Source organism: Pan troglodytes, chromosome 5 (genome assembly GCF_028858775.2).
Source record: "Pan troglodytes isolate AG18354 chromosome 5, NHGRI_mPanTro3-v2.0_pri, whole genome shotgun sequence".
In the NCBI taxonomy this organism is placed as follows: domain Eukaryota; kingdom Metazoa; phylum Chordata; class Mammalia; order Primates; family Hominidae; genus Pan; species Pan troglodytes.
In genome coordinates this window covers 142,325,396-142,349,581 of record NC_072403.2, presented here as the reverse complement: position 1 = coordinate 142,349,581, position 24,186 = coordinate 142,325,396, and the positions used below count along the sequence as shown (strand labels likewise).

General features: G+C 36.9%; 1 protein-coding gene across 5 annotated transcripts in view; it reads right to left on the bottom strand.

Moving 5' to 3' along the window:
* Window positions 1-9,774: 9,774 nt before the first annotated feature.
* TMEM200A (transmembrane protein 200A) overlaps window positions 9,775-24,186 on the bottom strand; it is a 182,893-nt gene continuing 168,481 nt past the window's right edge. For 4 of the 5 annotated variants that reach the window (XM_063813456.1, XM_003311480.6, XM_518870.8 and 1 more), the window contains one exon: window positions 9,775-12,739. In XM_063813456.1, coding sequence (XP_063669526.1) covers window positions 11,248-12,723 — 1,476 coding nt within the window. In that variant the 5' untranslated portion in view covers window positions 12,724-12,739 and the 3' untranslated portion in view covers window positions 9,775-11,247. Of the gene's footprint in view, window positions 12,740-13,646; window positions 16,447-24,186 lie in introns of those variants that run through there. The other variant, XM_001168480.5, reaches the window with a different exon arrangement.

Genomic DNA, 24,186 nt, shown 5'->3' with positions numbered 1-24,186 from the left:
GCAGTAGAGAAGGTTTGATAATGAAAATCTACTTTGTAAACTTACAAGCACCTTCCCCTTCTCTGTTGTCTTTTCTTTGGTTCTTTTGAGAATCTTGTGACTCTAGATCACGGTCTTTAAAGTTTTAAATGCTTGTGGCTTTTACAGAGATTGTCTTGCTTCAGAGACCTTTGCCAAACCATCAAATACATGATGCTGTTATCAAAAAAGTTTATTATTGGACACGAAGAAATTGTTATTGCTTAAACAAAAGAGTTCTTAATGGAATGTAGAGACAATTTAAAAAATATTTGTTATCTGGTGTGGCTGGGTAGAGATTAGGCTGTCTTGGTTTTGAAAGACAATAAAATCATTAACAAGGATACTCTTCCAATCTCATACTTCTCTTAGTAATCTCCATATCAGAGGGAGAAATAATGATAAAAATAGTTATGCTTTTAAGGTAAAGGGGGTTCCATTATGAAAATATTATTAAAAATTGAATAATGTCAAAGATGATTATTTTGATGCCTGTAATTTAATTTGCGATACTTCTTCCTTGACAAAGTAATGTTATTATAGGTATATTAGTAATGATGAGTAACTTGGCTGTTGTCACAGAAAATCATGGAAATCTTGGAGGCTTAATTCAATAAAGAGTATTTCTCAAATCCAACAATATCCAATTTAATATTCATCTTGATATCAGAGAAAGAGACCACAGATATCATATGCTTCCTAAGGAGATCCAATAAGAAGTACACAATACCCTATATAAAATATTCTTGCCAAAAAAACCTACCTGCTCAAATGACCCATATGCAGAATATATGGGGCAGAGAAACTTGGTCGAACAACACTTAAATCAGTTAAGTCCAGAATGTGCAAAATGACACAGGACAAATTGGCCTGGTTTCTTTAACAAAGAAATCACAAAGAAAATTAAAGACGAGGAAAGAACTAAACGAGATATAAGTTAAAGAGATACAGTTAACCAACTATGATGTGTGTGGACCTTATTTGCATCCTGATATAAAGAAACCAACAGGAAAAAAAAAGACTTATAAAACTACTGGGGAAATTTTAATACCAAGTGTTTGATAATAAAAAATAATGTTAATTATTTAGTGGGACAATAGTACTGTGATTCAATTACAATGAGAGGAGACTCCTTTGGGGATACTGAGATATTTACAGATGAAATATAATATCTTGGATTAGTTCCAAAATAATTCAGTGTATAGTGGGGTGAGACCTTCACTTAAAAAAAAAGAATCTCATTAACAGCGAAGACTTTGCTAATAGTAGAATATAATAATATTACAAATAGTACTGAAGACAAGAATTGGTACTTTCAAAGATCTGGCAAGTATAAGAGATTTTGTGTATGCTTGCAAAGCATAAGTTACTAAAGAATCAGTAACATAAAGCTACTGAAGAACAAATATATTCATTTCACAGTTAGAGATAAAAGGCTCCAAATCAAAATGGAAGCAATTCATTAACAAGCATCAATGGTCATCTTAGATCTTTTTCTCTTGGGAGCTTAGGTGATGAAGGATGTTACTCTCATGACAGAGATAGGAAAGGGAGAGTAGTGAAGGCTGTAGAGCAAACACACATATATTAAAAATTCCCCTAGGGCCTCCTCCAGGCTGGGTCAAGTACACCTCCTGACCTGGGTGCTTTTACAAAGTGTAGCTAAGAATATGTGCTACCTTGCTTCTGAAGTTATGAGAAGATTATTTTAGCCTAAGGGACTTTTTCCTTCTTTTCTTTTCTTTTCTTTTTTTTTTTTTTTCAAATAATGATTTTAGTTCTCAGAAGATCTTTCACTGAGAAGGCAAAAAACTCCAGAAAATACTCAAAGCCATTCATTTACAGGTGACATGACTTAATAATCTTTGAGTTTCTGGATCATCTCAGAAACAGTCTTTTCAAAATTGTTTGCCTTTGGTCTTCCTGGCCTTATCCAGCATCTTCATTCTGAATTCTTTGTTTCCTTTTCTTCATCCCTCATGCTGTCAGCAGAGTGTTCTCTGCATCCATGAGGCCAGCACAAGCCCCAAGGCAGGAGGATAATCCAGGCCAGAGGGAGTGGTTAGTGTCCAGCGCAGGGAGTGAGCTAAAGGTCATAGCACGTGGCCATATCCATGTACTAGTGGATGATTTGGTTATCGAAGTCTTGTAAGCTCCTTGAAGGATGGGGTAATGTCTTATTTGGCTTTGTTTTCACAACACCTTACACAATGCCTGATGTATAATGGGTTCTCAAAAAGCGATTGTGACAGTGGCTATCTGAGGGTGGGATCGTGGGGGACATTTCATTTTCTAAGTCACACAGTTCCATTTTATTTGAATGTGTTTTTATATAGTGACCACACATTATTTCCATAACCAGAGAAATTATGCAAATAATTTTAAGTATATGGATAATAATTAAAGTTTTTAAAGCAAAGGTGAATAGCTTCCTGTGTCAAATCAAGAGGAAAAACCTACACATTGTTGAGAGACTAAATAGATAGGGAACAGTTAATGGAAAGATTGGGTGTGGGGCATGAAATAAAATTTAGTCAATGATGACGCAAAGGGTTTTGAGCTAAACAATTTGAATGATGGAGTGATGTCATCACTGAGAAGAGAAAAACTATATATGGACTAAATTTAGAAGGAAAGGTATAGAGTCCAGTTTTTGCTATGATAAATTTCATTGTCTATCAGACATCCAAGTAGAAAAAACAAGAGACTGAAATAAAGGAGAGTTTGGGAGTTGTGGGCATTAAATAGTTTTTAAAGCCATTACATCAGCAGTGAATGAGGGCAGATTCAGAAAAGAAACAAAGACTGAGCTCTAGAGCACTCCAATGTTAAGTGCTAGTGAAGACAGGGAAAAACCAGCGATGGAGACTGGGAAGAAAGGATTAGCTAAGTAGGAAAAAAAATCTGGGAAGATGTGGTGTCCTGAAAATCAAGATTGAGAGAGAGAAACGTGAAGAAAGGTAGCTAGTAGATTGAGATGACTGAGAATCTGAGAATCAAAAATGTTCCCATTTTCCTTGCTACTACTTTGGTCCATGTCCCAACTATACTTTATTTTTCTCTCTCCTTCCAATATTTTCCAAACCACTCTTCAGATCATGACCAAGTTTATATTCTTGAGAACCTCTCCTAATATATTTCTCTTATGCTTAGAAAGTCTTACCACTACCACAAAACCTAGTTACTTGGCCTGGCTTTTGAAGTTATTACTAATCTGAACTCCAAGTACCTTTCCAAACTTATCTTCTTTTCCTCTCCAATTTAAAGTCAATACTCCAGGAAGGCCATGTGTCCTGCAAAAGGCTTTGCTTCTTCCCAATGCTAGGTCTTAACCTTGCCTGCTATTATCATCTATAAGATTGTCCTTGAAATATTTCCTTGGTTCATATAAATCCTTCAAGGTCTACCTCAAGTTGCTCCATCCAGACAGCATCACTTTCTTTTTAATATTCCTTCAGGATGTCAAGGATAGTACAAGTCTCATAGCTGGTTCCCAATGCCATACATAGAAGTCACGTGAGTGTGCATAAGGCACTTGAAAGTCTTTTTAAAAATCTGTTCTTTACCTGTTTAATAAAATTAATAATGTCAAAATATTTTTTCTACCCCAATTGAAAGAGGGAATATTTGCATCTAAAATGTATTTTCCTACTCTTCTGGTATCTGTTACCAGAACGTGTAAATGTGTAAAATTTCATAAAGAGTAGGTTTCTATTTTCAGGTTTACATCTAGGAAATGAAGGTAATTTGCATGCACAGGTAAATGTTGGAATTTCTGGGAGACTAGAGAATGAGAAAAATGTGCTGTACCAATGATAAGACCTTGGTAAATGAAACATAATCTGCAATTCTCATGAAACTAACTGAAAATGATCATTTTGACTTATAAAATCATGAAATTGAAATGTTATGTACACCCGAGTCATTGTTTCATTGATAAAATAGAGATAGTTCCTTTATTTCAAATAGGGGTTGGGTCTTAAGGTTAAACTGCAAATACATGGGACAAAAAGATAATACAAAGCTAATGTGTCAAAAAGGCCTTTGGCCAATTTTATAAGTATTGAATTCCTTTTGCATTTCAGAATTAGCTTTTATATTTTCTACATTTTTGAAAACATATACACAGCCGCTGAAATTACTTTCCTCATTCATTCTAGGTTCAAATGAACCAGAGTACCATTGTATTCATGCCTCCTCTAACTCCCTGCAATTGGTGTATAACCCAGTTACTGCCTTATATCACTGTAAAACATAAAATTTTATAACCAGCCACATATGTTCTCCCTTTCCTGACATAGAGTCTTTGGCAAACTGACCCCTAAGTATAGCACAATAAAATTGATTATTCCTTTTATTTTCCACAATGAACTAAAAAGTAAATTAATTCCACTAACATTCATTGGGAACCCAATATGTACCAGCACTGTGTAAGCCCCCGATATGTTAAAATTAATTTCAGAATTTTCTGGACTTTTTGGTATACAAATTCAGAGACATATCTGGATTGACAGTAATCTCCTTTGACCAATGAGCCAACTCTTGATTGACTATGGCAATAGAAGGGGTGACTGAAAACAGCACATATAAAAGATATATTTAGTTATACCTCCTCAGCCCATTGGACTTTTTCACATTTTCTCCCTTTTCTTCCATTGGAAGCCCATGGCCAGTGTCACCATTACATTGCAAAATGGTCAACACTTGATTTTACCTCTCTTTTAACCTACCAACCAGAGAACACAGCCATAAAATTGGGTTAACAAAAGTAAATAAATAAATAAAAAGTTGAAAGAGAAGGGCCTGAAACCACAGATTAAATATTAAATATTTAAATATTTGAGAGCAGGCAATATTTTTAGAACTAGACCCTTTTGGTGGAATTTCATAAACATCCAATACTTTTGTGTCAGAATTTCTTAGTGTATGTCATTGCCAGAAGAAACCTGAGTAAGAAAAGACTGGCTTATATTAAATGTCCTTCTTAAGTTGCTAAACATCTTGGTAACCAATATAAAACAGAATGTGGTATTCACATGCCAAAGGGAATATATTTCACTTACATTACTTCAGAAGAGAAATTTTTCCTATCACTTAAAGTATAGTGAGCATGTTACAGAGTAAGGAATAATTATATCCTATATTCAGTTTGATCCAGATTCTAAATGTCCTTCATATTTTTTGCTCATATGTATTTTATTTGATCCTCTTCAGGCCTTAAAACAGTAATAGACTTTAATAACAGACTCATAAAATGCAAGAGTCTTTGAAAGATAATTCCTTAACTGTTCAACTAACTGGCTGGAAAGTTAATTTGACTTTTCAGGTTATTAACATTGTAAATGATAACACAAGGTAACACACTTGGAATTTGGAAATGCTTTAGGGAAAAATACACACCTAATGAACATAGAAAATATCTGAGTATAGAAAAAAGTGATTTTATTTTTTAAAATAATAATTTCTTAACAGCTTTGAGCTATTGATGACTCATTAGCTGATGACTTCAAATGAATGATTAATTCACTAACCCTTAGGGTGACTGACTCAAATGAGCCAGATAATAAGCACTCTTAATGCCTACTAAAATGTATTTTAAAATCAACTAAGAATATTTTCTCACTGCCTCAGTGATTAAAAATTATAAGCTTGGTTTTATTCCAAAATTAAGCATAAATGGAATGCCTTTCCTATGCATGTGTTTTCAATAAGTAGGAAAAACATATGGCATTCTCTCCTCCTCTCTTATCTCCCAAATACCACACTCCTTCCTTCCTTCCCCCTTGTCTTTTTGCCTTCCTTCTTGTACATGTGGTTTATTGAATATGGATACAAACGTCTTATTTTAGTTCCGTACATCTTGCTGAAAGACAATATTATGATGTGGAAGGGCTTAATGGCATAATTTTCAATAGCAGTGCTAGATAGTTAATACTTTAAAACATGGGAAATCAAAGTTAAATACTAAAAATTCCCATTCTAAGCTTGGTGCTGTCTGCAATATAGGTCCCAAGTATACCACCTTAACCCCAACCCAATGAGATGTGTTGGACATTTCAACACTAGGTTTTCCTCCAGAAATTATAGATGCGTCTCTCTTTACCAGCCCTAAGAAACCCAAAATCTAATCACCAGATTTTGCACATATGTGTTTTTAAAAACTTGATTTGATTCTAATTGATGGAAATACTAGGAATCAACAGTCCCGAATTCAGTTCTTGACTCTGCTAACTTCGGTGTTGCACTGGGTGTCAGCTCTAATGTCCACTGTCTTCAAAATTCCAGGTGTTTATGTTTCTGTTAGCAAATTATTCCATCTTTTGTACTATAAATACTGTGGCCTTGTCTACATTACAAACAACTGAAATGTACATATATCTCTACACTTAAATTGTAGAGTACACATGCTCCTGGGGACAGGATATATACTATTTGGTAATGAGAAAGAACTAAAAAATTATCATAAGTCTCAAACTTTTAAATTGTGAATTAATAAGGGAGAAGACCAAAATAAAAGTAATTTTTCTCTGTTATTTTTGTATTAAAGCAACTAATGAACCAACCAAGAATAAAGGATGGCAATAAGAAGGGAATAGCCCAAGCTGAAGATTCTGCCCAGTTTGCTGAAAACCACCTTGAATGTGAGAATAGCAAGATACTATGTGTAGAGGTTTCTTTCTTTTTTTTTTTTTTTTTTTGAGACAGAGTCTCACTCTGTCACCCAGGCTGGAGTGCAGTGGCACGATCTTGGCTCACTGCAACCTCCACCTCCTGAGTTCAAGCAAGGATGTCCGGCTAGTTTTTGTATCTTTAGTAGAGACGGGTTTCACTATGTTGGTCAGGCTGGTCTTGGACTCCTGACCTCAAGTAATCCACCTGCCTTGGGTCCCAAAGTGCTGGGATTACAGGTGTGAGCCACTGTGCCCAGCAGAAGTTTCTTATATCCTCTTTATTACTTCTTTCATCTTATACACTGACAGTAAGAGAGGAAATATAAATGTAAATTAGTTTACATAAAATGTACCTCAAGAAGAGGAAATGATCTGCTGATATATGAGGGTTGATTCACTTCATTTTGTTACTTTAATGAGCCCTGTTCTTGTGCAGGCATTATTTTTAAATTATTATCTGTTATGAACTGAAGTGTTTCCCCACCTCCAACTGCTATTTGAACTAACCCCCAGTACTTAAGAATGTGACTGTATTCAGAGATAGGGCCTTTAATGAGGATATTAAGTTAAAATAAGGCTGTCATGATGGGCCTTAATGCAATCTTACTGGTATCCTAATAAGAACAGGAAATTTGGATACACAGACACCAGGGATGCACAAAACCATATGAGAACACATTGGCAAGCCAAGGAGAGGAGCCTCAAGAGAAATCAAAGCAACCAACACCTTGTTCCTAGACTTGCAGCCTCCAGAACCATGAGAAAATAAATTTTATTGCTTAAGCCACCCAGTTTGTGGTATTTTATTATACCAGCCCTAGAAAACTAACCTGTTATCTTAAGACAGCATCAACTATTAAGTAAAAGGTACTTCAATGAAGTGGGCCTTTTTTCTCTTACGCCATCATCCTGGAAAAAACAGCATGCAGAGAGAAATCAATGAGTTACTTCAGTGTGAAAACACCTCACAAAGGACTTTAATCACCAAATGGGAGATTAAAGACAAAGTCCTTCAATAATCCAACATCAAGGTTATACACACTAAAACCTTGATATAAGGTCTAACATATGATTATATATAGGGTCAGGGAAGGGTGACAGAGCAATTTGCTGAAAGTAAGAGACAGGATAGCCAAAGCACCACTTTCACAGTTCCTACTTAGAGAATAAGTGATTAAGATCTCTGAACAACCTGAACACCACAGTAGGTGGATGTATGTCAGTGGTGGGCCCCCACTCTAATATTTAAAACGTTATAGGAAAATTATTGATAAACTGATGGATCTTTTTCTTTTTTATGCTATATTTTACTTCTTTTAGTTATCTGTGGTGAATTTAAGAGCTAAATGTGGAGCCGGGCACAGTGGCTCATGCCTGTAATCCCAGCACTTTGGGAGGCCGAGGTGGGTGGATCACCTGAGGTAGGAGTTCGAGACCAGCCTGGTCAACATGGTGAAACCATGTCTCTACTAAAAATACAAAAAATTAGCTTGGCGTGGTGGTGGGCTCCTGTAATCCCAGTTACTCGGGAGGCTGAGGCAGGAGAATTGCTTAAATCTGGGAAGAGGAGGTTGCAGTGAGCTGAGATCGCACCATTGTACTCCAGCCTGGGCGACAAGAGCAAAACTCTGTCTCAAAAAAAAAAAAAAAAAAAAAAAGCTAAATTTGAACCGCCAAACAAGTAACTCAAAATTTGTCTTTAGTAAATTGTCAAGAGCTACTATAATATCCATTTTGATACAAACTTGTGCTAAACAATGTTTTTCTTTTTACTTATATTGCCATTGTTTCTTCGAAGATTATACAGATGGAAACATGTATTTAAGCCTGAAAGCTTCACAACTGATGGATGCCGGGTTTTCTGGCTCCACCATCCACACCTCCCACTGCTCTGCTCTCCTGGAAGTCCTGCCCTTATCCTTTGAGAAGTAATCTGCTACAAAGAGATAGGGACAGGCAGTAGATCTTCATCTGAGGGCATCAAGAACCCTGGACCTTTAGAGTTAGAAAGAAGGTGATAGTTTCTGTTCTTACTCATCTCACTTCACAGGTGAGGAATTCAAAGCCATGACATTAAGAAAGTAATTGAAATGGAGGCATTAAGTGATTGGCTCAAGGCTACATAGCCAGTGTGGCAATGTCATTAAGGGCATATTGCACTCTTCTCACCTAGTCTAGAATAAGAACCCTTACTCACCTCTCCACACCCCATGTTACGGGCTGAATTGTGTCCCCCTGAAATTCATATGCTGAAGTCCCAAACCCCTGCCCCTCAGAATACCCATATTTGGAGATTTAAAAAGGCAATTAAGGTGATTAAGATTAAACAAGGCATCTAGAGTACAGTTCTAATCTAATATGGCAGGTGTATTTTCAAAATAATTTTCAATATTCATAAAAGCCTAAAGGAAATGCACAAAATATGGTCTAACTAGAATTCCAGGTTTCATTGCTTTTAGGTAGAATTATACCAATGTGGTGACACCAGCTATCTCATATGAATCTGAAACTTTAATTAGTAATCGATGTCTTTCATTAATTTAAAATGAGAAAATTATTTATAATTTAACAAAGTTGATTTGCTTGATAAGTGAAAAACTCAGGCTTTTTGATGAAGAGAAGATTGAGCAGGAACCACTACTTTAAGCCCCCAATTCCTTTATTTGGATCATCTAAGACCCATGCTGTTTAATCCTCTTCAAATTTCTAGAGCTCTTTCAGGGATGAACTGAACAAATTATATGGCTCCAGTCATCTGTCACATCAGGGGTGTTGACAGCCACTGTTTTCAAATCTGAGTGCCGCTGACTTTTGCTGTATTTGGTTATTTTCCTGAGAGTCAATGAAACTTTAAGTGAAAACGATCCCAAGATAAGAAAATTTAAAAACAGTCTAATTAAATAGGTGGATAGACCTAGCTTTTTAACCGAATAGAAGCAAAATTTAAAAGCCGAGATACTCAGTACATGTACTAGGGTATCAAGTGCCCTCAGTAGAATATATCTGAAAGTGTGAAAAACAGTACTTTAAGCAGAAATGTACATTTTATTTAAAAAGCAATAGCAAAGGTGTGAAGAACACAAACTTCTATTAATAACAGAAGTTTATTAAATGCTTTATAGTAAAATATTGAGCCCACTCTATTACAATACACAGACTTAATGTTCTAACAAATAAAACTGCCTCAATTGAGGGAAGTTTGTGATGCAAACGCCAGGTGGAATTTTGGGGAGCAACACAAACAAATGTATCCTCCTCCTGCTCTTCCACAACTGCAATACTGATGTTCAGAAATGTTTAGGTATTGGGAGAAACCTTTAGAATTTCCTGAGTATTTTATTAAACAATTCTTACAATTATGTTACCTTAAAGGAAAACATGAAAATTTTCTGATGAAAACATCCATTTTAATATTTATTATCTTCAGTGACTAAGAAACACAATCCTAAACAACATGTATTATACCGTAAGAAAGTCTTTGGAGTTACCATAAGGCTCTCCAGCACAAGGTAAACTTCAAGGCAATTTATCAAGAACTAAATTTTTTTGAACTACCGAGATAGTGGCATATGAAGGTAAAAAGAAATGTCAAGGTTAGCCGATTGTTTTCCAAATACTAGGATCTAAAGAATACCGGGGGAAAATAGAATGTGGGAATGAGGTGCTATTGGATGGTAACAGATGGCTAAAGAAAGGTACTGAGACTAGTTAGCATTAACTAGTATATAATGTATCTTCATTCATTAGTCAACATTGTCTTCATGTATATAATTATTTCAGGATAGCATTTCTACAAATTATATTGGTTCATTTAGTTTATCAAGTCAGCTGGCAAATAAATTTTGATTCCGAATATCTAACGTTACAGCAACTATAATTGCATTTTGATGTTTATCGCTAAGTATATCTGGCACTGTCAGCCATGGCTCTTGAATACGTTGTTTCTTGATATAATATCACTAAAAACAGAAGTGATATTGAAAAAAAAACTACTTATCTAAAACTCAAGATTCACAATGAACTTAACCAATTAACATTACTGAGCTCACACTAAAACTAGATCTTTTTCATTTTAAATAATTTAACCAAATCCTACAAAGAACAATTATTCAGAAAATCACATCCTAAGGTTTGCACTCATAGTCATCTATAATACGTATTGAGTATTGGGACTGAATTTGTACTCCTGGTCCACACTTTGGTACCCTATGTTTTCCATACTGGACATTTCATTTTATGAATAGGGCAATCAAAGAACTTAAAAGTAAAGAAAATAAGCTTTAATTTGGATGCAAGCATTTTGCATTCATATTAATAAAAGAGATCATGCTTTCAAAGGAAGAGAAAAATAAAATCATGTGTGATAACATAGAGTACTGCAGTCACAAGTAACCCAAACATACAACCATCTTCATTACAGAACTAAGCAGCCAATTCTAATACACTACAAACCATTTGATTAAAAAGGCTTACAGCCAATACTTTACTTTAAGAAGGAAACACCAGTGAAAATCGTTTTAAAATATATACCCTTGTAAAATGATATATTCTTTTAACATTAAAACCTTGTTTCAGAAGTTCCCCGCTTTAGGTTGTTACTCAAAAACTCATCATGTTCAAAACTCAAATTATTGTGAGATCTTGAAATCATAAGAAGCTTCTCCTTATTGGTAAAGTCCTTTTTGATGGCAACTTGGGGCACAAGCAACCTATCCATCGGGTCTTCTTTGTTCTCTAGTTTCATATATCCCTTGCTGTTGTTCCGATCCAACCTAGGCCAACTTGGATGTTTCCGTTGTTCTGCCTGAACAGTTAGAGTGGAGGGACCCCGGTCTAAGTCTAAGGACTTTGAGTGTGACGAGAGCAAATGCAAGGATGTATTGGACCCAAACTGTCTTCTGGCAGCCCCAGGAGACAAGAGCTGTCCAGCCCCAGGTCCGAGAGCCATAGATGACTTGTACTGACTCGACAACGACTCCCCAATGGAATTATTCCTTGGTAGCACTGTGCTGACGGGCTGGAAGGATTCACTGGTGTTGGGCAAAGGAACCACAAGGGAATCCATTGACAAATTCCTTGACCTACTTTTGAGGTTGTCAGCATCTTCAGTGATGTTATCTATACTGGGCTCATCAATAACACAGTTATTAAGTTTGATCACAGGCAATGTAAAAGCACTGATGGACGATGACACAATTGACTTGGTTTCACATTTCTTAGAGCTGCTGGTCTTATCATCAGTTGTCTTGGAAGGAGGTGGATAGAGGCCAAAGACAGACGCAGAGCTGTCAGAGAGCAAAGGGGGCATAAGATGCCCAGAACTCTTACTTTCATTTAACATAAGTTCATCCTCCTCCACGGAGCTGTCCATTCGAAAACTGCTCCGAAAACCTGAGAAAGAGGCGATCGTATTTGCTGCCAATCTCGAGGCACAGGAGCTCCCATTCTGTTTTACTTCTGTTTCTCCCATCAAACCAGTGTACATGCCGTTCATTTGCCTTTGCTCCTTGATTCTTAGCGTGTGAATGTCAATGACTGTGGAATAGATATCCCTCATGTGTATGATTTTGGTCTCTTTGTCACGGTTTTCATGAAGAATGGCATTAGCACAAATGAAAATGAAAATGCCAATCCCCATGGTGAATGGGCCAAGCATTTTCATCTTATCAGAATGCAAATGCTGCTCAAAGAAGCGAACCACCACACCGCCTTCATTCCGAATGACCTGAGTTTCATTTGTTGACAGTGTTGTTTCAGCATCAATAAAATGTTCTTTTTGGGGCCAATATCCAAGAACGGCCATGGCAATTCCTATAATGGAGATGAGCACTCCTAAAATAAGAAAAAAACCAGATGGGGAATAAAGCCGGATTTTGCCACGAACAACCACAACATCTGCCCGGGGCCGGCGCCTGATGGGCTTCTTCTCTTGGGTAGCAGGAGACGGGCTGAGGTTGACATGCTGCTGTGATCTGGCAGAGTCTTGCCTTTTCAAGGCGGCCAGGCCAGTTATCACTCCACCAGTTGCTATCATAGCTTGGCCTTTTACTCTGAAGAAGAAAAAAAAAGGAAAAAGATGATGTAAATATGTTCCTGGGGTATGAGCATCAATTCAATTAAACAACTGTTTACACAGAATTTTTGTTGCTGTTGCAGTTTCATGTGATTAAATGGGGCAGAATATTTTTTTAATTGACATAGTTTGGGTACAAATTTTATTTATTGACTAATGTAAATTTCCAGAGATTTCCTTTTTGGCTAAGTAAACATTTCTATTATTTTTTCAGTTACATTTCTGTTATTGATGAAATGTGAGCTCAAGGAATATTTAAATAATTTTATCACTTATTAATATAAAATAGTCCCCTGGCCACAAGACTGATGCTCACTCTCTTCTCTCTCTCACACACACACATACACGCACACACAGAGTTATCTGTGCTATTTTAAATCATTGGACAAATCTAGAATACTTAATAGGTCAAAAACAAACACTCCAGACTGACAAAGAGGATACATTCCAGCAATTCATGGTTCTAAGACCTCTCTTGTGAAAGTCATCAATGAATTCTTAGCTGCCACATTTAATTTCCCCCTCAATTTTCATCTTCCTTACCTCTCTGCTTCCATGGATATTACTGCCCCTCCTTTCTCCACACTCTCTCTTCCCCAGTCTTTTATGATGTTAAGTTCTCCTACTTCTACTCTGACCTCACTGACTATTTCAACAGACTCACCTAAAAGTAGAACTTCTCCCTAGAGTCTTGTTCTTGGCCATCTTCTCTTCCATACTCTCCCTTGGCATTCATATCAGTTCCTACATCTTCACTATTTCCTTGATGCTAATGAGTCCCAAGTCTGTATTTCAGGTCATATCCTGAGTTTCAATTTCACACTTTCCACTGCCCGTTAGGGAACATATACACATTCATGTACTGCTAGTAAAGCTGAACTTACCTTCTAGCACACACCAGCTGCACCACTTGACTTGTCTGACTTTTTTAGCAGGGTCAGTTCTCAGATTTGGCTCTTTACAGTTATTTTTAACTCCTCCCTTTCTTCTTCCTCTTCCAATCAGGTTCTAAATCCTAGAAATTTCCAATATATGATGTCCTTTAATTCCACCCCTCTGTTCTAATCCTACTCTTCCCAGCCTTGTGCAGATCTTATTAACTTTTACTAGACCATATGATAACCCCCTAACTGGTCTTCCAAACAATTTCTCTTCCTTTACAATCAAGATTAATCAATCATCTCTGAAGTTGTTTAAAGAGCAGAATAATGATAAAATATTCTCCACTACCTACCAAAGTTTTAGCTGAAATTCTAGACCCATTGACTTTAACTTTGTCTCTAACTCTTCTCTTTAATTTGCATAAAAATAAAACCTAACAAATGTTCTGTATTCCTCATTCATATTCCATTTTGTACCATTTCTGAGATTTTGTTAACAATGTTTCAGCTGTCCAGAATCCATCCACTCCCCACTGCCCTGCCCTGTTCTTCACACACCCACATCTGGCTAGGCATCAAAGCTCATATTCCACTTTCCTTATAAAGCCTTCTCTAGCTGACCCACTGCACCCTATGCAAGCATTAACTCCTTAGAGCATTTTATAATAGCAAGTTTTCTATGGCACTTACAATATTATAGTATCACAGTTCTTCTACTTCTTATGATCAAACATCAAATTTAATTCATATTTTTATTAGCAGAAACATTCACTGTAATACCTTGCACATGGCTAGTGTTCAAGAAATATTTGCTAAAATGCTGAATGAGGGACAAATTCTCTTCTTGTGGTCTGTTGGATGACCACCATATTACTGTACTAACTTTCCTAGTTAAAAATATGAACAAACAAGATTAATATCCAAACAAAAAGCAACATTTTCTGAGTTGGTAAAATATCTATCTTGATTCATAATAAATAGTTCTCAAGCTGCCATATCTAGCTGGTAGGAAACAAGAAGATATTTTAAGTTCCACAAGGTCTTTGGCAAATTTCAGAGAGAGTTTCTTCAGGGCATCAAATCTCATCTTGCAGCATTGAGCTCTCCTTTTGAATTTCTATTTATGATTTCTGAATTGTGTTTAAATAACAGGGTTGTGGTTGGTATCTACAGTTTTAACAAGCCAGTGAGTAAATCCAGCCTTCAGTGAAATTATAACTAGGATTAAAATAGTTTTATGTTTGAAGAACAAACTAAATTGTAATCTGTTGCTCTAGTCTATGAAATTTATCAAAGTGTACATACTGCAGATTAGAACCTTTCCCAAACCTTTGCTAAAATAAAGCTTAGTGTCAACCTATGTTTTCTTGAAGCAAAAACCATTTCAAATGTTTGAATTAAATGCTTAGATTAGATAGCAGCCCTCTAGCCCAGTTATTTCCATATGGCAGGCTTAAGGATTTAGTCTGAAATCCTTCTGAGTAGAATGGAAACAAGGGCAAAAACCTTTCATTTAATTTAAAAGCAATAAAAGTGAATTACATTCCATACAGATTTCTAGTCCTCCCCCACTTTTTAAAACATTAGCACTACCATTTTCTGCTCAGGAGGCTGATAGAGGAAAGGAGATTAGATGAGAAAAGATATTTTAAGAAAAATATATGAGGACAGAAAGGTGAAAAAGAGAGATGGATGACTGGGCTTGCATGTGAGCATGTAAAGAAAGGTTAGACAGGAAGAAAAAGCAAGGGTAGCTTAAAAGTATGAAAATGGATAGAAACAAAAAGAGGCAAAAACTTCCAGAGTAGTTGAGAAATAAAGAATATCATGGGTGGAGGAATCACATTTTCTTCAGCCATTCTACCCTGGTCAAGCCCAGACAGAGGCACCAAGACTCCCAAGGGTTAGCAAAATCACATTTGGTGCCAATGTCCTTTAATTCTGTTTAAAGCAATTCAATACTACAGAAGGCTCTATCACTCAGGGACCCAATGTAGACCCTGAGAGGAAAGCAAAGGTGAGCAAATTCAATCACTGTTTCAAACAGCTTGAAACCTAATGAAGGAGCTAACAGATCCACATAAAACAGAATGAGGTAACTCCTAGAATGAAAGTTTCCATTAGAGAAGGACCTTTCATTAGGCTTCACACAGGAGATAGCACACAGATCACAGTCAAAAGTCAGGTTAGCAGCATTTCAAGGAAGGTCAAGGGAAAGAAAGCAGGCCAGGAATAGGAACTTGGCCAGCACACAACTCAGTACTACAGGAGGTCAGTTAGGTAAGTAAGGCCAGAGCGATAGGGACAGCCAAGTCTTGGGAGTTGGCAAATGCTATTCTTAAATGCTTGCAATTTACACACATCTGCCATGGAGTTGGAGTAAGACATAAATACTGCTGTTGTTATTTTAGAAAAAATTAATCTGAACTTGTAGATGAAAGCAGGAATTAGGGACCAATACCGGAAAATGGCATGGGGATGCTAACGGCAGTTGCACAATAAGGAGCCTAGTGAAGGCTGGGTGCAGTGGCTCACACCTGTAACTCCAGCGCTTTGGGAGGCCGAGGCTTTAGTGTCACTTGTGGCCAGCAGTTCAAGACTAGCACTGGCAACATAGCAAGACTCCATCTCTACAAAACATTTTTTTAGCAAGTTAGCCAGGCATGGTGGCAGATGCCTGTAGTCTCAGTTACTCAGGAGGTTGAGGCAGGAGGATTAATTGAGCCCAGGAGCTGGAGGCTGCAGTGAGTTATGATCATGCCACTACTTCAGCTTGGGTGATAGAGCAAGAGCCTATCTCTCTGGGAAAAAAAAAAAAAAAGAGAGATAAAGAAAAATGAAGCTTAATGAAACTATAAAATCTAGAGTGAGTGAATCTACAGGCTCTGCATCTTCAAACTGTAATGCCAATTGGTACAAAGTGTTCAGTATATGCAAAAACAGCCTAAATCTACCTTTTTTTTTTTTTGGTCAATGCTGCAAAGCTACATGTCCTCCATCCTACACTTTTATGACTGTTTTTTTGTTGTTGTTGTTTTGCATGTTTTTCTAAGGCATGGGAAGTGTAAGAATCCTGTTAACTAGTTTCCTCACTGTAACAAGCCATACTCAGAATCTAAGTTTTAATAATAATAGTAATAACAGCCCATACTGCTTATGGTCAGGCAATGTTCTAAGTGCTTTGTACAAAAACATTTGTTCTCACAATAATTCTGGAGGAGTAATAATTGTAATATCTATTTTTCAGGTTACTGAGGCTAAGAGAGCTTAGGTAACTTGCCTAGAGTCACATAGCTAGCAGGTTACCCCAGAGCCTCCCATTTGAGATGGGGAGGGGCCTCCAGATTTGCTTTCATTTGAGGTTTTCTTTTTTCTTATTCTGATTCCTGTTTCCATAATACCAAATGCAAAAGAATGCTGCTCTGCCTTTAAAACTAGGCCTGTGGACCAATCAACTCCCATTTTCCAAATCTCAATGATTGCCTGTGAAAAGCCATGGGGAGTACATAAGTTTGAAGGCCTCACCTTGGGTGAGTATCTGGCCTCTTGCACCTGTCCATACCCCTTCAGTGTATGAAGATGCAGACTCAAAGGAGACCACTTTCTACCTCCACATCCTCCTCTTTGCTCTCCAGCATGCCTGACAGGGCAGGGCCGGGACTTATTCCCTCAAAGATTCAAGTGAAGGATTTTACTACACTGAATTTCATTTTGTTAACTTGGGAACAAAATTTCTGCTTATCAGTCTCTTTGGATCCTAAGCCTGGCTTCCAAAATCCTGTTGTCCCTCTCAGTTTATGTTCATTTGCAAATATTATAAATCTGACTTCCAAAGCTTCACCCAAGTGTTTGGAAATTGAAGAAAGTATAGAGCAAAGAAAGCTCTGTGATATTCCACTACAGACCTCTTTCTAGGTAGACATTGTTAATTTGTTTAGATATTCATGTAATTGCAATAAAAATGGACACCTGGCATTGAAGTAGACACTGGGCTCAAAATACGTTCCCTGGCCTGAGACTATATTGATCAGCAACCGTCATTTTGATGACATCATTTAACTGGTTATAAATAAATCTAACTAGAAGGCCAGCCACACTTAATGTTTCCATATTCTTCAAAAAGAGATCATGATTTTGTCAAAGGCCAAGTTAAAAGACAAATATGGGCTGGGTGCGATGGCTCACATCTGTAATCCTAGCAACTTCGGAAGGCCAAGGCGGGTGAATTGCTTAAGCCCAGGAATTCGAGACCATCCTGGGCAACACATTAAGACCTTGTCTCTTAATTTGAAGAAAAAAAAAAAGACAAATATGTATATACCTGCAGACAACCAAAAATACAAAATTAGTTTGGGCTAACTTTTGGCTACATATTGATCATCTTTTTTTTTTTCATTCCCAGTGCTCACAAACCAGCCACAATTTTGCTAAGCAATAGACATCAAGATTACCAGCTTGAAATTCACAAAACACACCTACTTTTACTTTGCAAACTAGGATACTGTTGGGCTATCTCCAGGCCTTTCCCATCTTACATAAATCTGAGATTCATTGTGGGTTTGGAGATCATCTGTAGAAAATCTTATTTTCCACCTTTCTCACTACAGAGAGATGTACTCTTGCCCGCACTCAAGCCCACTGTCTGCTTGCCTCTCTTGGGTTCACTTCCCTTTGAACCATTTGCCTTTGCAGACAAAAGCTCTTCTTGAAGAGAATATTTCTGCTTTGTGAGTCATGTGTAATACTATACCACATAGCGTCCGTTCTAATCTTCAGGCTTACCTCTCCTATTTTTGTTCTCATACTAATCTTAAAAGCCTTATTGCTGTCCTTTACCCTTTTTACAAGCTTAAGCACATTCTGGTATTTGCTTCTTATGGCACTAATCCATACCAGTTTTTAGTATTCTCACACTCACAGAAGTTTATTCCTATATATTTACATTACACTATTCTGACCACACTGTGAGCCTATAATACATTAGACATGGTTCAATTATATTTGAGATAATTATAATTACATAGACTTCCAGAGCTGAGAGACTTTAGACATCTTTGGATCCAGATATTCCTTTTAGCCATCTAAAGGCCAGGAATGTTACTGAAGATCAAACACTGAATTAGCAGACAGAATAGAACTGGAATACAAGTTTTCAGACTCCCAGTCCAGTGTTCACTCTTGTTTATATATTCCCTTTTCTATTGTTTTTTCATGCTGTCCCGGTGCCTTGGCAGAGTGCCTGGCATATACTAAATGCTCAGTAAGTATCTGTTGACTGTGAACTGAGTTGATGAAGGTTTGAGTATGGTTGAAATGTTCTAGGCACTAGGGACACAAAGTTAATAAAACCTCATCCCTGATTTCAAGGAGTATGGAGTCCAGTAGGAAAACAGTAGAAATAAACATTTAAAATAAAAGAATTGCTATGATGGAGCTACAGGAGCATTGCAGAATGCTCTTCCATACTATCTGAAGGAGTCAGGACAGGCTTCCAAGAAGTGGTGGCAGTTAACGAAGGCTTGGCACATAAATGAGGGTATGCCATGCAGACAGATTCTAATTCATCCTTGTTCCTGACTATTTCATAAGGGTCCCTGCCCTCCGATTTTTCATCATCTTCCTAGTTGAAGTGTGACTATTATTTTAAATATATTTGATACTGTCTTATTTATATGTTTGAATTTTTATCTTTATCTGGAGGTTTAAAAATTCACCAGAATGTGAGGCTGTCTGCCCAAAGGAAGTAAAAATTAATCTATGCCTTGAGTACCAAACAAAAACATTATATAAAAACCCCATGTGGTATCCACAAATGTGACAGATGGAAATATTTTCTGTTCAAGCTAGAACAATTTTAGGACTTTCTTCCCAGTTGAGACATTTCAAACTTTTAGAATAGGATTTTTAATCTATATCTTTACCAGAATTGAAAAAAGAAAATTCATATGGGTGACTAAGAGTTCAATCACATAAAGTTTAAAAAATAAAAATAGAATAAAAATCATTTTTGGCTGGGCGTGGTGGCTCACGCCTATAATCCCAAAACTTTGGGAGGCCGAGGCAGGCGGATCACCTGAGGTCAGGAGTTCAAGACCAGCCTGGCCAACACGGTGAAACCCTGTCTCTACTAAAGATACAAAAAATTAGTTGGGCATGGTGGTGGGCATCTGTAATCCCAGCTACTCAGGAGGCTGAGGCAGGAGAATCGCTTGAACCTGAGAGGTGGAGATTGCAGTGAGCCGAGATCTTGCCACTGCACTCCAGCCTGGGCAACAAGAGCGAAACTCCGTCTCAAAAAAAAAAAAAAAAAAGATCATCTTTTAGCATGTAGCATAATTGTTTTTCACGTGGACACTGGAATCAGAGAGACAGGGGCCCATGTCTTTGCTTCCTCATTTGATGCCATGCAAGTGGCTTTTCTTATCTCAGTTCCTCCATCTATAAAATGGCAAAGCCTTCTTTGATACACAGTATATGGTGCACTTGAGGCAGAAGACCTAGCAGGCTTGAATCCCTACACAGCCCTTAATACTTAATAACCACATTTGAACAATGAATCAACCTCTTGGAGCCCCAGTTCCTTCATTTGTAAAATGGGTATAGTAACAGTACCTGTAGGATTGTTGTGAAGAGGGGATAATAAATGCAAAGCACAGTTCAGTTCTGGCAATTAAGGTCTACATGAGTGATATTAGTGATATCAGCTGGGTCTGACTACAAGGAATTTTCAAAGATAAGTTATGTATATAATGCTTACTTTTGTGTTGATTATAAGAAGTTCTCAAACAATAGCTATTACTAACTCTTCATAGCTCACATTATTCTTTTACTGCTCTGCTAGGCAAATTAAAAATATACTAAGTAATTAATGATGACTTTCTGTCCATGGAGAGGTAGTTATGACTGCAAGTTTGTTCTGAGACTTAAGAGTCAAAAACTATCTGAATGGAATCTGTATATTTTAGTGGCAAAAGCATTAACAATTTGGAAGTTAAAAAGAACAGTTGAATTTATGTAAGAGAGACAGTTGGGAGATACAGAAAGAATAAAGCATGCCTTTCTTTTAAATTCATTCTATTTCTTCAGATTCGGAGACTTGTCTTGTGACAAACATAAAAGCAATAAGAAAAACAAGGTAGGAAAACCTAAACCCATTCATCTGATGTTTTTAGTTATCTTCGTGATGCAACTGGATCGAATGCATGAGTAATCTGATCAATTCTGCAAGCACTATTCTGTTTCCACTGGGACACCCAAGCATAAAACTAACTGAAAATGAAGAGGAATATGGTGCCTGGGCATATGGGGAATACAGAAGATGCCATAAGAGTGATATAATGTGAAAATCTGCAAAATGTTAATTCTGTGGCAAGTTTAAGCTATGATTTTATGGACACATTCTGAAGATCTTTGCTGGTCTACCTTGGGGAGAATTGTTTCTCAATATTCAGTATAGTTCTACATTCACTTAAATGCTGGAACTAAAAGGAAGTACAAAATGTTTAGAAAATTTGCAAAATGATATTCAAGTCATTAAATGTAAAATATTACTTTATGGTCAAGTACATCTTGAGCCTGCAGAAAACGCTAGGAATAGAGACGAGACTGCCCTTAGAAATCTACACCTGTTCTGTTAGTAATGCCTTCAAAACCTGCCAGCCTGACAAACTGTAAAATATGGGCCCACACCAATTATGAGCTGTGTAACAATGACATAGAACAAGTGCTCTCCAAAGACTAAAAGCCAGAAGCCCGTAGAATACAGAAGTCTCCAGGAGGCCAAGTAACAGATCCATAATGAGCTCAGAAAACACCCTGCTGAGACCCTGTGGGAGATATTTTCTGCAGGAACAGAAGAAATTAGAAGGCCATTTCCCTCAAAGTAGAAATATGCTTTCCACCCCACATCCCAACTCCTCAAATCTGGACAAGCTCTTACACAATCACTGTCACACTCCCCATTCTCTGCATTTCCTGACAGGAAGGCGACTTGAAACTGGTGTAAAGAAACTATCACTAAAAATGTCACCAATTTACTAAGACACGGAAAATTAGCCAAGATATTCCTGGATGAAGAACTGAAGCATTTAAAATCACAAATTGGACTTTTTATAGAGACCCCTCCACTGCTGGAAAACATATACTAACTTCACTTACAAGATAGTGGCTGTTTTTGGAGACACCATTCAATAGTGAGACTCTACTAAGTATTAATATCATTTCCGGTGATTTTAGATACCTGTAAAGTCCCACACACTGTTGGCTTTCCTACAGGGCAAGGGGGAAAGCTGGAGGACAACAGCAATTTCAATTCTAGTCGTTCCATGTACTATTAAATATCTTATATACGTAAGTCTACACTTTGGCAAGTAATACAGTCGTGTCCATATTGTTAAGGCTACTAAAGGTCTTACATTCTTAACTGCTCTAAATAAGGAGCCATCTCTCACCAAGATAAAATCACCATCTAAATGAACAGTGAGTTGTGCCATCTTTTAAGCCACAGACTGATATACTGTACATTAAATTTCTTAAGAAGTTTTCCAATTGATGGTAGCTCAATTAATAGTAAAGCATTCTTAAAATTCTATACAAACATTAGAAAATTGTTCAAATTACATAATTTCTGCTAGAGAATTTTACATATTTTTCATAAGTAAAATCTAAGTAGGATCATCCTTAAAGCAAGGTAGAAACAGGTGTGAAGGGAGACTTCCTTGGGGATGGCAAGACCAAACTTCCCACCACTCACAGAAAGAATGATCTATTCCACTTGTAAATGCAAAATTCTTTTAGCATTTAAGGGACATCCAGGGGTTTTTCAGAGAAACCACATGGATGAAACCTTAATGGTAAATGTATTAGAAAAAAAAGGAAGATGGTGGAGAAGCCTGCGACTATTTCTGGACTATTTCTGTTTTCATCTTTTTCCCTCTCTTCTCCTACTTGTGCAGGTTAGTGGCAGCAAGATGAATTCAAGAAAACATAGATTTTCAATTTTTAAAATGTATTTCTCGGTCTGTTTTTCTTTCATCTATTTCTCTTTGGAAACTACTTGCTATAGGCTGAATATGCCTCTCCAAAATTCCTATGTTGAAATCCTAACCCCCAAGGTGGTGGTATTAGGAGACGGAGCCTTTGGGGGTGATTAGATCCTGAGGGTAGAGTCCATGATGGGATTAATATAAGTGGAATCCTAGAGAGCTCCCTTCCCCCTTCTACCATGTGAGGACACAGTAAGAAGACAGTATTTATAAACCAGGTAGTGGGTCCACACTAGATACTGAATCTGCTGGCATATTGGACTTCCCAGCTTTCAGAACTGTGATAAATAAGTTTCTGTTGTTTATAAGCCATACAGTCTATGATATTTTTGTTACAGCAGCCAGAACAAAGTAGGACACTCCACATGCTCATGGTAAAAACCCAGCAGTACAAAATGAAGAGGGAGTCGCTTCAGCCTCTGGTTCTCCCTCCCCAATGTAAGCATGGTGTTGGATTTCTTATAGCTATATCCAGAGAAGAATGTTTTCTCATTTGGTTTTCTAGAACTGATTTATACACTTTTTTTTACGTATTGAGGAAATCAGGTTTCTGGTTGTAATATGTGTGAGAAGCATGTTTAATTTACATTTTTACTTTATTTGATTGTATCTTTTAGCATACAGAAAATTTCAATTGTATATGGTTAAACCTATCAGTATGTTCATGGATGGTTTCAAGTCATCATTAAAAAGACCTTCTGCAATCTAAGATTATATTTAAAACATTCTCCCATGTTTCTTTCCAGTAATTTTATGGTTTAATTCCTTGCATTTAAATTTTTTGATGCATCTGGGATTTCTTTTTGTGTAAGAATCAGGCAGGGATCTAACTATTGTTTACAGGTAAACAATCTCTCTTCCCTTGGTTTGAAATACTACCTACATTACATATCAATTTCATATATTTGTACTATATACCAAATCCAGTATGTATTTGAGTCAATATTAAGAGTTGTCATTCTGTGATTCTCCTGCCTCAGTCTCTGGAGTAGCTGGGATTACAGGCGCACGACACCATGCCTGGCTAATTTTTGTATTTTTAGTAGAGATGGGGTTTCACCATGTTGGCCAGGCTGATCTCGAATTCCTGACCTCAGGTGATCCGCCCACCTCAGCCTTCCAAAGTGCTGGGATTACAGGCATGAGCCACTGCTCCTGGCCTCATTATTTTTCTTTGTCAAAAGTTTCTAGTCTGTTCTTACACATTTTATGTTGCACATGAACTTTATAATTTGATTTTTTTAAATCCAGTTAGTAATTTTTATGGAATCATGCTAAATCTATACATAAATATATGGAAAATCGGTGTTGTTACACTGCTGTAGCATTTTATCTAAAAATAAGAAGTTTTATGCCATAGTTTTTTTAACATAGACCTTTCTCATTTCTTGTTACTTTTTATTTCCTGGGTATTCTGTCATTGAGTTTCTATTGTACATTGGTATACAATACAATTGGTATTGTATATTTCTTTTACTCCCATTTCTATCTTCAAGTAG